The sequence below is a fragment of the Schistocerca nitens genome, chromosome 8, assembly GCF_023898315.1.
Source record: "Schistocerca nitens isolate TAMUIC-IGC-003100 chromosome 8, iqSchNite1.1, whole genome shotgun sequence".
Taxonomy (NCBI): domain Eukaryota; kingdom Metazoa; phylum Arthropoda; class Insecta; order Orthoptera; family Acrididae; genus Schistocerca; species Schistocerca nitens.
In genome coordinates, this window is record NC_064621.1 from 51,661,305 (window position 1) to 51,677,055 (window position 15,751).

At 41.1% G+C, this 15,751-nt stretch overlaps 1 protein-coding gene across 1 annotated transcript in view; it reads right to left on the bottom strand.

Annotated features, from left to right (window-relative positions):
* Nucleotides 1-12,238: 12,238 nt before the first annotated feature.
* The window catches only part of LOC126198764 (AP-3 complex subunit beta-2), a 264,029-nt gene continuing 260,516 nt past the window's right edge, over nucleotides 12,239-15,751 (bottom strand). The window contains exon 19 of the mRNA XM_049935322.1: nucleotides 12,239-13,415. Within this exon, the coding sequence (XP_049791279.1) occupies nucleotides 13,265-13,415 (151 nt within the window). The 3' untranslated portion in view covers nucleotides 12,239-13,264. The remainder of the gene's footprint in view (nucleotides 13,416-15,751) is intronic.

Here is a 15,751-nt window from a genome sequence, read left to right on the forward strand (position 1 = left end):
ACACTATCAAAAGCTTTTTGGTAATCAATGTATTGGTTAGTGTAGCGATCTTTGTTTAGTTTTAGCTTGATATGTCACCTCTGCATCTATTATCAGTTGCTCTTTACATCCTCGTGCTCCTTTGCAACAGCCTTTTTGTTCTTCATTTATAATTTTGTTCTGTGTTGTATGTGTCATTAATTTCTGTTTAATGACTGAAGTTAATATTTTGTATATTGTTGGTAGGCATGTTATGGGGCGATATTCAGCTGGGTTCGCTGCTTGATCTTTAGGTTTCAGATAAGTTATTCCATGTGTAAGTGTATCAGGGAATGTGTATGGGTCTGCAATGTAACTGTTAAATAATTTAGTTAGATGTGAATGTGTTGAGGTGAACTTCTTTAACCATAAATTTGCTATTTTATCATTTCCAGGGGCTTTCCAATTGTGAGTAGAATTAATTGCTTGGGTGACTTCATGTTGCAAAATTATCACTTCAGGCATTTGTGGTATCATCTTGTATGTGTCTGTTTCTGCTTGTATCCACTGTGCATGCCTGTTATGTTGTACCGGGTTTGACCATATGTTGCTCCAGAAATGTTCCATGTCTGTTATGTTTGGTGGATTGTTTATTTTAATGTGTGTGTTATCTATTGTCTGGTAAAATTTCTTTTGGTTTGTGTTGAATGTTTGGTTTTGTTTCCTTCTATTTTCACTTTTTTTGTATCTTCTGAGTCGTTTGGCTAATGCTTGTAATTTCTGCTTCTTTTCGTCTAATTGCTCTGTCGCTTCTTGTTGTGAGATTTTACCTAACCTTTTTTGTTTTTTTTCCGAGATTTCATTTCTTATAAATTGTGTTAGCTATCCGATGTCTTTTCTCAGTTTTTCTATTTTGATCTGTAGCCTGTGTTGCCATGCTGGTTTTGTGGGTTTCTTCTGTGTGTTGGTTGGTTCTGATCTCTGCCTAGTGTGTATATTTAGTGTAGTGAGTGCTCCTATATAAACCAGTAGTTGTAGTTAACATGCATCTCTGTTGCACTCAATTCTGTCTGGCTTATATCTTTTACAAATACAAACAAATTATTAAATCTTATATTTCTTGTCTGATAGCGACATTCTTATCACTACATCTTTCTCATTTAGTCCTGGACCTCTGAGCATAGGATGGCTTGTTTCTTAAAACATAGTGAGGATGTGCTGGTAACACCCTACCTTTCTTCTTGTTCTGCTTTGTTGTGGTGACACCTTTAGCCATCTGTGTGACTTCAGGGTTAGAAGCCAGTGGTGCTGCTTGAGGTGGCACAGTTGGACTCCGACACAGCTTTAACTGATCAAAGTGTACTATTGTAGTATGATCATGTAACTGAATTTCAGCATTCACCAGGGAGGTGATGCACGATAGAGGGAAGGGGCCCCTCGTACCGAGGGGTCAACTTCTTAGCTTGTACCTTTTTTACCACGGAATTTTGGAGCAATACCAAATCACCGGGTCTATATAGAGGGAGTATAGTGCCTTTGTTGCTGTGTTCTTGCTGTTTTTGTGTGGCTTTGAAATTACTGTGTTTAACTTGGTTCCATATGGCTTTGAGATGGTGGGCTAGCCTTTTTGCTTCACCTATATTGACGTCAGGGGGCAATTTGTCAATCTCAAAGGGTGAATTCATGAGTGTCCCATAGACTGCTTCATATGGGGACTATCCCGTCCCCTCATGGACACGACTATTGTAAGCTGAGGCGAAAAATCCTACATACCTGTCCCAATCTAACTGGGTCTTCACTACATAATATGGTAGCCTTCATACAATAGTTTTATGCACTTGCTCTAAGCACCTGTTGGCTTAAGGGTGAAAGGGCGCAGTTTACCATTTCTGATTCGTAACATTTTGCAAACTCATGCAGGTAGTGCCAACATATAATTTGAGTTTTGGTCTGTGAGTACTGTGTCAGGACTTCCGAATGGCAGTACGAAGTGATTGACAAAGGCACATGCAACAGTTTCAGTGGTCATATCTACAAGTGGTATAAAAATTGAAAAGTGATCAATAATTGACAATATATATTTATTAATCTTGGTGCTTTGTGGAAATGGGCTGCAGATACCCAAGGCCACAATCTGAAAAGGTTTTGATGCTTGTGGTAATGTTTGTAAAGAAACTTTAGTCCTGGGTGGAGGCACTCTTTGTGCACAGTGCAGACAATTTTGTATATAGATCCTAATGTTTGTTTGTTGACCTCTCCATCAGTAATTTGAGGCTATTCTTGCATTCGTGGCTCGTCACCCCTTATGGCAGGCCTGTAAACTATCATGACACTGTGCTATTATTTGTTGTCACAATTCTTTAGTTATTACTATTCTCTTACCAACAGAGTCTTGTGATATAGTATAACATCTTCTGTCGCACAATCAGAGAGTGGTGTATACCAGTGGCATTCTACATCTCTCTCTCTCTCTCTCTCTCTCTCTCTCTCTCTCTCTCTCTCTCTCTCTCTCTCGTGCGATTCTTTCAGTTCTTCTATGGAAACATCATCTGTTTGTGCAGCTCTAACCTTTCTGCTTAGGGCAATGGCATTGCTCTGCAGGCAGCCAGGCTTATGCTGAACTGTGTAATCATATTCTGATAATTTTAATGTCCATCTAGTCAAGTGACTACTGGGGTCTTTTAAACTAAAAATCCATATGAAAGCAGCGTGATCCGTAACCTGCGTGATCCGTAACCTCAGTGAACTGACACTCATACAAGTAACACTTAAAGTAATTTACTCCAAACATGAGAGCTAGCAGCTCCTTCTCAGTAGTATTGTAATTAATTTCTGTTGAGTTCATTTGTCTGGAGGTGTAACCCATCATTATATTCCTGACTTGAAAAAGCTCCGATAACGTAATCTGATGCATCTGTCGAAAGTATAAAAGGTTTATCGATATCTGCATGTATTAGTAAAGGTGACCTAATCAAAATGCCTTTAATTTTCCTTATTGCATTCATCTGTCCATTCAAATTCTGCATCTTTCTTTAGTAATTTTGTTAATGGCTTTGCTATTGTAGCATAATCCTGCACAAAGAAGTCTATAATAGTTGGCTAAAACCAGGAAATATTTTATCTCCTTAACATTTCTTGGGGTTGGAAAAGTATCCGCTGCTTCTATCAAAGAACAAGTTTTAAACTTAAGTGTGCACTTTGCAATCTAGACAATACATTTCTTAATCTTTCAGCATACTCTTGCATTGTTTTTGTAAAAATTATGATGACGTCGAGATACAAAGGACACACAGTAGGCTTTAAACCTCTCAATAACAAGTTGGCAAACCTTTGAAAAGTGGCAGGAGCATTTCTTACACCATAATGCGTACATAAGAATTCACACAGTCGATATGGGACCACAAAAGCAGTTTTAGGTCTATCTTGTGGTGCAGTCATAATCTGATGATATCCAGAACATTTCCTAACCTGTCTAAAATCTCGTCAGTATGTGGCAAAGGGCAAGTATCCGGCATGGTAACCTTGTTTACGCTCTCATTTCAACACATAGACAATAGGTTTTCTCCCCAATTAGTTGATTTTTTTTTTTTTTTTTTTTTGGCACAATGACAATAGGACTGGTCCACAGGCTTGCAGAGGATTGAATTATCACTGCAACCAATTGCTGTTGAATCGTGTCTTCAACAAAAGATTGCAATTGATGAGGTAAACAATACGGCTTCTGTACAATTGATCCAGCATCTCCCGTAGGAATTTTGTGTTGTACGTCAGTTGATCGCAAATATTGCCTTTCCTCTAATAACCACGCATATTTCTCTGAAACTGGGTACAAAAGATTTTGCTCTGACTCCAGCAAATGGGCCAATTTCTCTTTCAACCGATTTCTTACTGAAGGGGCTAGTGTGTAAACCTTCCTCACAAGTAACTTCTTACATCTTTTCTCTTGACACTGTTTCTGGTTAGAAACTTCTATTTGCATAACTTCTTTGCCACTGGCTACCATTGTGCCATGTGGGATTTCTATGTCCTGTTGACCAAAATTGTCAGCATACCCAGGTATTTGAAACCTGTCTCCTTTTACTTTGGGTCTACTGAGACCTCTCTTAACATGGACTTGCAGCCTGTCACGAAAGTCATTCTAGGCAAGCAGGATGACCAGAAAGTCCTATCTTCATGGTCTTTGACTTCAATCCAGAGAAGTGTTTCCGTTCCTCCACCAATTGTAACAGGCGTGATAGTTTTCAATGCCCATGTACGCGGTTCAGTTGGAGCTTGTAAGGTAGGCCTCCTTTCACAGGTTCCTCGTGACTGAGACACACGCTCACTGTCTGGACAGTGGTCTGTATCACAGAACCAAACAATGCATGTCCTATCATCTACCACAGACTGATAGCCTGTTATGAAATTGTTCCCCAGGATGATATCAAAATCCCATGTGCGTTTCCTCACTACTTCCATGTCAAAGGCACATTTTTTCCCTTCTGTGTTTAGGTCTATAGTACGGGTGCCTGCAGGAATGATCATCTCATCTCCCAGTCCATTTATATTGTAGCGTGGCGGTTTTAGCACATGCTTGTCATTACCAGAAACAAAAAGAACACTAATCTGAGCTCTGGTATCCACAAGAATTTTGACAGTCTTCCCTCTGAGCTTCCCCTCTAAAACTAAATTTGCCACCTCAGTGGGTTCTCCCCTTTTTATGGGATTTACGTATTTCATTGGGGGCAAGGGTGAGTGGCAGAACCTGACCCACACTCGTTTCCCTGTGGAGTAATGCTCCTGCTCAATTGATTATTTCTCTTGCTGCTTGGTGGCACGTTCCTCTTGGGGGAATTTGGCCACACATTTTGCGGACAATGATGCTATTTGTGTCAAACAGTATGGCATTTCTTACAGCAGGAAGCCCAGCAGCGCTAAGCCATATTGGGCTTCCCGAATCTCTGGCAGTTCACGTCATTAAACACATCATGCTTTCCAGGCGCGCGTGGGGACAATACAAATCTTCCCACTACCTCAAGCAATAGACCAAGTCTGACTGCTTCATACAAGGAGGTGGGGGAGGCTAACTCTACCTCACTCCCTATATGTGGATTTATTCCATGTGTGACTACGTTGACTTCTCTCGCTCAGCTACTTCCACTAACACTTCATTACGTGTATTGTCCCTTCCTAAAGTGTATGTGTGACAAAATACTGTCCTAATTCTGTCTGCAAATGCTTCAAAGTCCTCCCCACTTTTCTGTCTGGGTCGACAACCAATTACAGTAATAGCTAACCCCATGCTTGCCAGAGTAGCACTCAGTTAACCCCTTTCCCAAGAATTCAAAAGTGGGTACTTCCTGTAATGCATCTACTGATTCAGTATAAGTTCGCGCACTGCCCGAAAGCTTCAGCTTGGTGCCAGCAAAAATTGGTCTGGCCATGTGCGTGTACTTCCCACACCCCTGATGTTTTGCAAAAATGTTGTTACATTTTTGCCTGGACTTCAAGCAAAAGAAGGTACAAAAGTTACAGATGGAGGTGTACTGGCTATATCTGGTACTAATTTTTCTGTTTCAACTTTAGGGGCTCTTGAGGCGCCCGGAGTTGCCTCATTTTTCTTAAGAAATAGAAATAAATTTTTATCCGTGATTCATGACATGCACGACTAGCCAAGTTTTGACAAAAATCACAAAATTAAGGCTTTATTTCAAAATTGTAAAGCTGCATCACATACACGATTGTATCTCAGGTCTAGGAGATGAGTAGCAACAGGTGAAACGTAGTTACACATTCACTAAAAATAAATCACATATACCACTGGAGGATGTATGCGGTAGTCGTAAGGCCTTATCATTTTGAAGAACTAAAGTTACATAATCAAACAACTGTTGTTGTGCCTATCATGACTCAGCATCTCCACTATATGGTGAGTAGCAACTTTCCTTTACATAATATTGTAAAGTTACATAATTTTTGTTTATTAGGAGGTGCATGTTTGCAACCCTCGTACACACTGAAATCTCCAAGCCACAGTACTGTAGCACACCGCTAGAGGACTCAAAACAAAATGGAGCAGCCCACTGACTGGATATGCACCAGTAGTCTCTGCAGAATGCCGCCATCACAGAATCCCAAGCAAACATCGACAGTGGTGTAGATTTCCCCATGATTAAGCCACACCATAAATGAAACCAGAAATGTTCGTTGTTGTGTCCTAACAGAGGATAGAGGGATGACAGGAGTTACAGCTCACTCTGCAATTTCTGAGCTGTTAGGAGCAAATGCAGAAAGACAAACTTCCAGTGAAGGCAGGATGATCGCATGGATCAGTGCCAGACACTGTCACAGCGTACCAACAACAGGCGTGAATTTTGAGACTGGATAGGATGCTCGCAGCAGGAGATTCAAGGATATTCCGGGGTCTGATTAACATTTTCCATTTATAATCACGATTACTACTACACTCAAGGCTATTTCTGAACATTACAAAAAGCAAATGCTATAACTGGTTACACAACAGAAATTAGTACGAGTCCATGATGTGAGAGCTAACAGAAATAGGAATCACTGACAGCACTGTAAAGTATGAACTTTGAGACCAGCACTCCAGGGGAAAAGAACAGACTTGTCAGAACTTAATTGAGGCTGGCGATGAGCGACATGCAGTTGGTGCTCCAACGAGCTCATGGGAACTATGTTTGCATACAAAAACATGAATTGTTGAAGGATTGTGGCGGCACACTATTTCTCCCTTTCTACAGCTGGATCACTAAACCAATGGCAGTTTACAGACTTTGCTCCATCTTATGAGTGTTTCTGTAACTCCAGGATGCCTCTGGCCAATCACATTCAGATTCCTCCCCTTCTACTACTCTTTTAGGTAGGGATGTTTCTGGCCTTTACACTAACAAACTCCACATTTGGTAGCAACAGTGTTTAGATGAAAGCTAAACATCATTGCCACTCCTATTATGGCTAGTAACAAATGATTTGCGTCACTTGGCCTCTGCCACTTACCCCCCGCCATGCACCATATGGTGGCTTGCAGATTATCCATGTAGATGTAGACATAGATGCAGTCCTTCAGCAGCACTGGCTTCACGTTTGTGCGTTATCATGGTAAGCCAATCCTGTAACTCTATTTTTTTCAAGTGACAGGGTGCTTATCTGCTGTTACAGCAAACTAATGCGATCAGGCTCATTCAGGGCCGCAGCTGTAGCATAGGGAGCCGATTCTGTCATCTCCATCGGTTGGCGAGGACATTAAACAGGCACGGTTACAAAAGTGGGACTGAGACCGAACACATGTACACACAGAAAGTCTTGCTCTGTTCTAGGCAATGAGAAGGTCCCTCAGCAGACATCTGCCTGCAGTGACACTTACATCACACGGAGGTGGCATCGGCAACAGGGCTAGCGATGGTGGCAGCCTCGATAACAGCACCCAGCGACAGCACATGGTGCAACACAGCCTGTGGTGGCTCTTCCATGGCTGGCGGCTCGCCCCAGCGCGGTACACGATGTAGCGGCGCGCAGTCATACAGTGCGCTCGCATGCTTGATTGGACCGTCAGGGCCTAATGCATTCTCAGGCACGCCTGAAGGCGTGTCTAGCACTAACAGCTAAGTGGCCCATGGCAGCAAACTGCTAGCCGTCACTACGATTGCCAGCACATAGGATCGGCAGGAAAATATCAAATCGGATCGAACGGCAGGAAAAATCCCTCTCCTGACACTAGTTTGGACATGTCAGGATGATATTTGGAGCTCAGGTGGGCATTTGGGGTGTTTTTCCCCACACCTAAAATGAGAAATGACAGGATTCAGCTGGTTACACCATTACCGCTGCAGTGCCATCCCTGGTTACTCTGCCACTCTCACAGCAGTGTTATTTCACACATTCGCAGTGCTGTGCCCTAGACCTGCCACAGCCTCCTCATGCAGTACCTCATACAGGGTGTTTCAAAAATGACCGGTATATTTGAAACGGCAATAAAAACTAAACGAGCAGCGATAGAAAAACACCGTTTGTTGCAATATGCTTGGGACAACGGTACATTTTCAGGCAGACAAACTTTCGAAATTACAGTAGTTACAATTTTCAACAACAGATGGCGCTGCGGTCTGGGAAACTCTATAGTACGATATTTTCCACATATCCACCATGCGTAGCAATAATATGGCGTAGTCTCTGAATGAAATTACCCGAAACCTTTGACAACGTGTCTGGCGGAATGGCTTCACATGCAGATGAGATGTACTGCTTCAGCTGTTCAATTGTTTCTGGATTCTGGCGGTACACCTGGTCTTTCAAGTGTCCCCACAGAAAGAAGTCACAGGGGTTCATGTCTGGCGAATAGGGAGGCCAATCCACGCCGCCTCCTGTATGTTTCGGATAGCCCAAAGCAATCACACGATCATCGAAATATTCATCCAGGAAATTAAAGACGTCGGCCGTGCGATGTGGCCGGGCACCATCTTGCATAAACCACGAGGTGTTCGCAGTGTCGTCTAAGACAGTTTGTACCGCCACAAATTCACGAAGAATGTCCAGATAGCGTGATGCAGTAATTGTTTCGGATCTGAAAAATGGGCCAATGATTCCTTTGGAAGACATGGCGGCCCAGAGCCGTACTTTTTGAGGATGCAGGGACGATGGGACTGCAACATGGGGCTTTTCGGTTCCCCATATGCGCCAGTTCTGTTTATTGACGAAGCCGTCCAGGTAAAAATAAGCTTCGTCAGTAAACCAAATGCTGCCCACATGCATATCGCCGTCATCAATCCTGTGCACTATATCGTTAGCGAATGTCTCTCGTGCAGCAATGGTAGCGGCGCTGAGGGGTTGCCGCGTTTGAATTTTGTATGGATAGAGGTGTAAACTCTGGCGCATGAGACGATACGTGGACGTTGGCGTCATTTGGACCGCAGCTGCAACACGGCGAACGGAAACCCGAGGCCGCTGTTGGATCACCTGCTGCACTAGCTGCGCGTTGCCCTCTGTGGTTGCCGTACGCGGTCGCCCTACCTTTCCAGCACGTTCATCCGTCACGTTCCCAGTCCGTTGAAATTTTTCAAACAGATCCTTTATTGTATCGCTTTTCGGTCCTTTGGTTACATTAAACCTCCGTTGAAAACTTCGTCTTGTTGCAACAACACTGTGTTCTAGGCGGTGGAATTCCAACACCAGAAAAATCCTCTGTTCTAAGGAATAAACCATGTTGTCTACAGCACACTTGCATGTTGTGAACAGCACACGCTTACAGCAGAAAGACGACGTACAGAATGGCGCACCCACAGACTGCGTTGTCTTCTATATCTTTCACATCACTTGCAGCGCCATCTGTTGTTGAAAATTGTAACTACTGTAATTTCGAAAGTTTGTCAGCCTGAAAATGTACTGTTGTCCCAAGCATATTGCAACAAACGGTGTATTTCTATCGCTGCTCGTTTAGTTTTTATTGCCATTTCAAATATACCGGTCATTTTTGAAACACCCTGTATGTGCATTTTCAGCATACACCCATCTGTCAGAACCTCTGAACAGTTACCCAGAAACGCCACTGCACTCTTCCCTCAGTTATCTCATGCTAGCAAACCAAGCCTAGCACCTGCCCACTGTGCATGCACTGCACACAGTCTCGAGGCTGATCTGGTCTGGTACCCCTCAAATCTTGTGCCAGACACTTACTCATTGCTCGTGCACACTGCTGGCACCACACCTGCCCTCGCCACCACACAGTGGCCTGGCACTGCTGACATCCGGGTAACCTGCCACCTCACATCCAGTGTCCTGATGTCCAGTGCACATCCTTGTCACATGACCAGCACCTACAGTATCAACACTGCTGCCCTTGGCCTCAAGACAGGTACAACATGCACCATGAAGAACAAGCCATAGATGCCTATTGCAAAATAATATTAAGACATGCCCGCATTGTCTCTACACTTGCAACACAGGCTGGTGAGACTTTTCATTTTCCAGTAAGAAACTTTAACCTCATGGTGATATATCTGTTTTAGTGGTGATGAGCCCTACCGTGTGCAGTTTTATTCTTTTTCTTGTCCCATGGTACTCAATGCATCACACAGCAAGACCTTTGCTTTTTCCTGCAAAACATCCATGCCTCATGGAGCAAATTTGTGTTAGTAATGACACATGCTCCATATGTGACATTATTTCTTTTCTGCAGCCCGCAATAGTAAAACATTATTCCAGTCCTCCGAGTAGTGGCTTGGTTATCTCAATAAAGAAGTCTGCTTTCTCTAACCTCCATAGTGTTGTTATTACTGCCATTGTCTACCATGCATGCCCCCATGTGTTGACTCCTAGCTAATTTTAAGTGGATTGTTTAAAATGGGGGAGGAGTGGGAGAGGAGGACTAACTCCCTTCAATGCTATCCTCGTGATCTGTGTAGTTAAGTCAAGATCCCCATTCCCTGTGGCACCCAACATTCCATTGCTGCTGCATGGTGGTCACTGTAACATCCCCAGAGTTTATAATTACAGAGAACTTGCAGTGCTTACTGGCCCCCAGCTCAGGAAACCCAGGTTCACCAAACCTGTGCCTGGCAAAGGCTGGGTGCTCTAAGATTTAGATGACTTGGAGTGGCACATGTGGCTTATCGAAAATACCATGGATGTGGCAAGCACTAACCTCTGTTGGAACTGCTGGACAGTTTTAATGAAAAAGAATTTATCTTTTAAACTGTAATTACATTGCAAATTGATCAGGGGCACTTCCAAGTGAAATGAGCAATGGCCTCAAAAAACAGCTTAGCAAATGTTCTACCTTCCTGGATGTTGAACCCCAGCACTATGATGGCTCCATCCATACTTCTGTTCGTATCAACACACTGACAATCAATAGCACCTGCATTTTGACAGGTGTCAACACTTCACATTACTCCCATGTGATCTGGCCAATCACGGACAGTGCTTCTGCAATGACAAGCATTCCCTTGGCCTGTAAGCTGAAGGTCTCAAGGCCCTCACAAACAGACACTAGTCCCCCAGACCTAGTTCTTAGATGGATTTCCAATGACATACACACCCACACACACACCCCTAATCCTCGCGCCTGCGCTGCCATTAGCAACGGGCATCCCTATCATCCCACCTGAAACAGCTGAACCATATCTTTAACCAGGACTATGATTATCTATCATCATGCCCAGAAATGAGCTACATCCTACCCACAATCCTTCCACTGTCCACACAATCTATGCAATATCCTGATTCATTCCTCAGCCACACCCACTCCTAACCCCCTGCCAAATGGGTCATAACCCTGGGGAAGACTAAGGTGCATAGTTCTATCACAGGCTTATCCTATCCCATCAGAGAAAGGGCCACCTGTAAATGCAGCCTTGTGAGTTGCAAGATTTGCTGCTATTTCTACGTAGCATTTTATGTGGACATGACCACCAATAAATTACCAAACTGTGGCCAAGAACAGAGTTGACTGCCCAGTAGCGGCACATGCTGCTGAACACAATATGCTCCAGTTCAATAGCTTCTCCCCAACATGTGGCATCTGTATCCTGTCCCCAGCACCAGATTTTTCTGGGAGTTACCTTTGCAATAGATCCTTCAATCCCATAATACTCCTGGCCTCAATCTCCACTAAGCCACTGCATCCACACATTCTATTTAACAGTCCCCCTTCCTCTGTGGCCGGGTTTTGCAGTGCTATCGTGTTCACCTGCTGCCTCCCCTTCCCATGTACCTCCACCATACACCTGCTTCCTCCATCTGAGCTGTCCATCACCATTTCCCTTCCCTCTCTCCCACACTCTGTATCTTTTCTCCTGTCTCCCAACCACTCCCCCCTAGTAAACTTGCAGAACTGTTGTACTTTAATAACATTGTTATTGTTCTTGTTATTACTATTTATTGCCTTGGCAAAATCTCTATTGTGTTGTACAAGGTGTGACTGATTGAAAAATAATGGTGAATTGTATGTTTCATTTAAGCAAAGTAAAGAAATAGCCAAATCTGCACTGCTTGAAATAATGTCTGCTATTTATGATGTATATGATGATGTTCATCATCAGTATTATGTGCTGCAGTGGCAGCAATCTCACATCCACCACTGGGTAAAAGTGTCTACGTTGCTAAATGACTAACTTGGTTCCTGGCACCCACTGCAGGTTGCCTATCTAACAGCTTCCAGGGAGAACAAAAATTGGTATTCAATATCTGTAAAGTAATCAGAAGTTTAAAGCTGTTTTATACACGGGAGTTCAATTCTTTAAAAAAAACTGGATGTTTACTGATCTTTTAGATTTTTGCACAAAATACCGTCTTCAACTATGTACATCCATGTTCTTGCAATCTTCTAATGCCACCTAAACAGGTTGCACTAGATCACAGGCTCAGTATGAAACAACAAACTCACTTAAATCCATGTACCATCTATCCATCTGACTACATCTGCCATCCATCTCCATATCATTTTCATTACAGTCCATCGTCATGTCATTTTCATTACAGTCGTGCTTAAGTCTCCCAATCCTGTCTGTCATCTGATCCGTTTGTTTGTTTTCCTGCCTCTTTAAGATGTTCACAACGTGTATTTCTCTACTGTTTACTAAGCAAATCTTAGTTTTTGAATGGTTTTGCATTTAAAGTCCACATCTCACTGCCTTTGATCAAAAATGGTAATACACACTGAAAGTAGTCCACTTTAGTTTACCAGAATCACTCCGTACCATGTTTTATGCTTCTGTTATTTATTTTTCTATTCATTCAGTGACCATTCATTCAGTGACTGTCAATTTGCATTACTTTTGGATATGGATTATACATTTTTAGTCTTACTGTAATTATTTCAGGCCTACTATTAAAATTATTCTATTACATATATACTAACAATTACAGCTCATTTGGCTTCTAGTTGTGACAGGTAATTAAATAAGTAAGGGAGTCTTTTTGTCACAACTATAGTCTAACACTCTCAATCTAATTCACGCTGTAAATAAGTTTAGTACAAAAAAATTGAAGCAGGAATGAATAATGAAAGTAACAGCTTCTGGTATCTTCTACATAATGATACAATTGAAACTTACAACAGAGAGGCAAGTCTCAAGTGTGTATGCATTCACCACAACAACACAACTCTTTTTTAGACAATCTGCTCTACAATAAAGATATAAAAATTACCTTAAAAATAAATTTTACATTATTCTCTCTCTGTCATGGCAAATGTTGGAATGTAAATAACTTAGATGATGGAGTTCACATTATTTGAACAGAAGTAAAACAATACAGAAACATGTACACAAAATTGGCTGGGCTTTCCTTTTAAGTCAATACAGAAATATTACTTCCTCAAATGCCCTTTCACTTCATTTAACAACATTGATCCAATTACAATTTTTTCACAACTAACAATCAAGTTTACAGAGCTATCTTGAAGCATTTTTACTACTATTAAAACAAGTGACTTTGAGGACAATGTTTGGCCAGCAAACCTGTAAAGAGAAAGACCTTAACTTATTACCAATATACACATAAAAGCACTTTAAAGTAATACCAGTCAATTTCAGATACATGGAATGCAAACAGTATTTCAATTCCGTCTTTGCAACTACCAGATAATGGGTGTTTTGTCATCAGATTCATTTGTCTTGCCGAAATAAAATATCAACAGTCTATAATGAAAGATATTTACGGTTTGATGTGCTTTCTAGATTGAGAAACAGTTCGTTACAGGATGTTGATTTTTAGTTACAGTATTTGATGCCTGGGTTTTTGCTCTCATGAGGAAACTGCCTACTTGCACCTTTTTGGGCTATTGTTTCATTTGGCATTGTTGGTTCTGGCCTAATTGTGTGTTTTGTGTAGTGTTGCCAGCTTGTATTAGTTTTTCTTCACTCTAAAACTTTTTTTTCCAGTTTGTCATTGTGTGTTATTCTCTTTCCAAAAATCTTCCATATACACAAAGCATTAACATTCAATGAACAGTTACTCAGTGGTTGAATAAATACCGGAAACCAGACACAGTACAACATAATTGAAAAATCACATAGAAAAAAAGGAAAAAAAAAAAAACTTTCCTTTTACATCCTCCACTCTTTGTCCGTGCACCTTCCTCCACGCCCCCCCCCCCACCCCCCTCCCTCCCCCTTTTCATTTCACCTCTTGCTCCTCACCCTTTTCCTCCAACTCACTCCCCATCTGACTACTTTGAATTTATTGTTCAGCATTTTTGCCTCCTCCCTCCACCATCTACTCTCACTTAGGTTTTCAACTCCATCACTACACCTTCATTTCTCTTACACATTAAATAAATACACACTAACATAATTAAATGAAATGACACACAAATGAAAAACTAAAAAAAAGCAGCACAGTTTTAGATTGAAGAAGAAGTAATGGCAAGTCAGCAACACTACATAAAACAAACAATACATATTTAGCAAGAAAGATACAAAATACACAATGATAGTACTACATTGTGTTGTGCTTAACATTAAAAAATGTGTAGTTCTGCAAAGAATTGTGGGATTAGGCAAGAAACAACAGTACCAAACAAAAAAATAATCCAAAAACATGAAAGCAGATAGCATTTCTGAATGTGACCAAAAAATCAGGCATGAAATACTGTAACTAAAAATCATCTTGTAACAAACTGTTTCTCAATTTTGGAAACATGTCAAATTCTAAATATCTTTCATTAGATGTTTTATTTTAATAAGACAAAATGCATTTGGTGACAAAACACGCATTTACTTGTAGTTTCAAATATGGAATTAAAATACCCTCAATAACTGTACATCAAATATAGTCAATAAGGCCACATAAATGAAGAACATAACAAAAGGAGTTGGTATATTACATTTAAGGGGGGAGGACCAAAGCAATTTGTTAGCTAACTGATTTATGTATTTAATTATGTATGTGAAGATAGGTCGCTAATGATGTATCTAGAGCTACTACAAACATAAGGACCATGTCTGAAATCTATGAACATTATTATTCTTTTCACACATCAGTTAGCTACCTCTTCTGTTTGCGAGTATTGGTGTACTTACATGTTGTTTATATCCTTGGATTTCATGCGTGTTCTTTGCCTTAGCCTTCAGTGCTTCAGAAAAAAAGTTAAAATGTTTGCACAACAAGCTGTTGGATCCGTGTCATTTATGCTTTTTGCTTAATGATGATCTTCACTAGTTCTTTAATATACCTTGTAATTAAAACTTCATTTCTGGCTGTATGTATCTCGCATTCATTCGTTTATCCATTCATTTTATTCCATACATGAGACAAGATATGCATTAACAAAATATTATCAACCTGGATTCTGTATTAACAAAATATCACTATAATGCTTTGTATTATTCATACTTTTGCCAGTTAATTTAAATCAATTAAATTAGAAAGAAGGCTACTAATCCAAAAAAAAATCTGTTGTTTCCTTGGTTACAATAGATGACTCCAATTTATATCATGCTGGTGTTAAAGGGACATGTTTGATACACCTCTCCAAGCTAGTCAGTCCTGCACGAGTTTCTTAATATCTGCACATATACTGCAACCTACATCCATTTGAACCTGCTTGGCTCTCCTCTACAATTTTTACCCTCCACATCTCTATTCACTACCAAATTAACTTTCCTTGATGCTTCAGGATATATCCCATTAATCTATGCTTTCTTTTAGTAATCTTGTGCCACAAAGATCTTTTATACCTGACATAATTCAGTACCTCTTTATTGATTATCATACTATGTCAGGCCAAAAAGTTTTTGAGACTGGGTTAATAAAAAAACAGAGAAAAGTTAAGATGGCAGTTTTAATGCTTCAG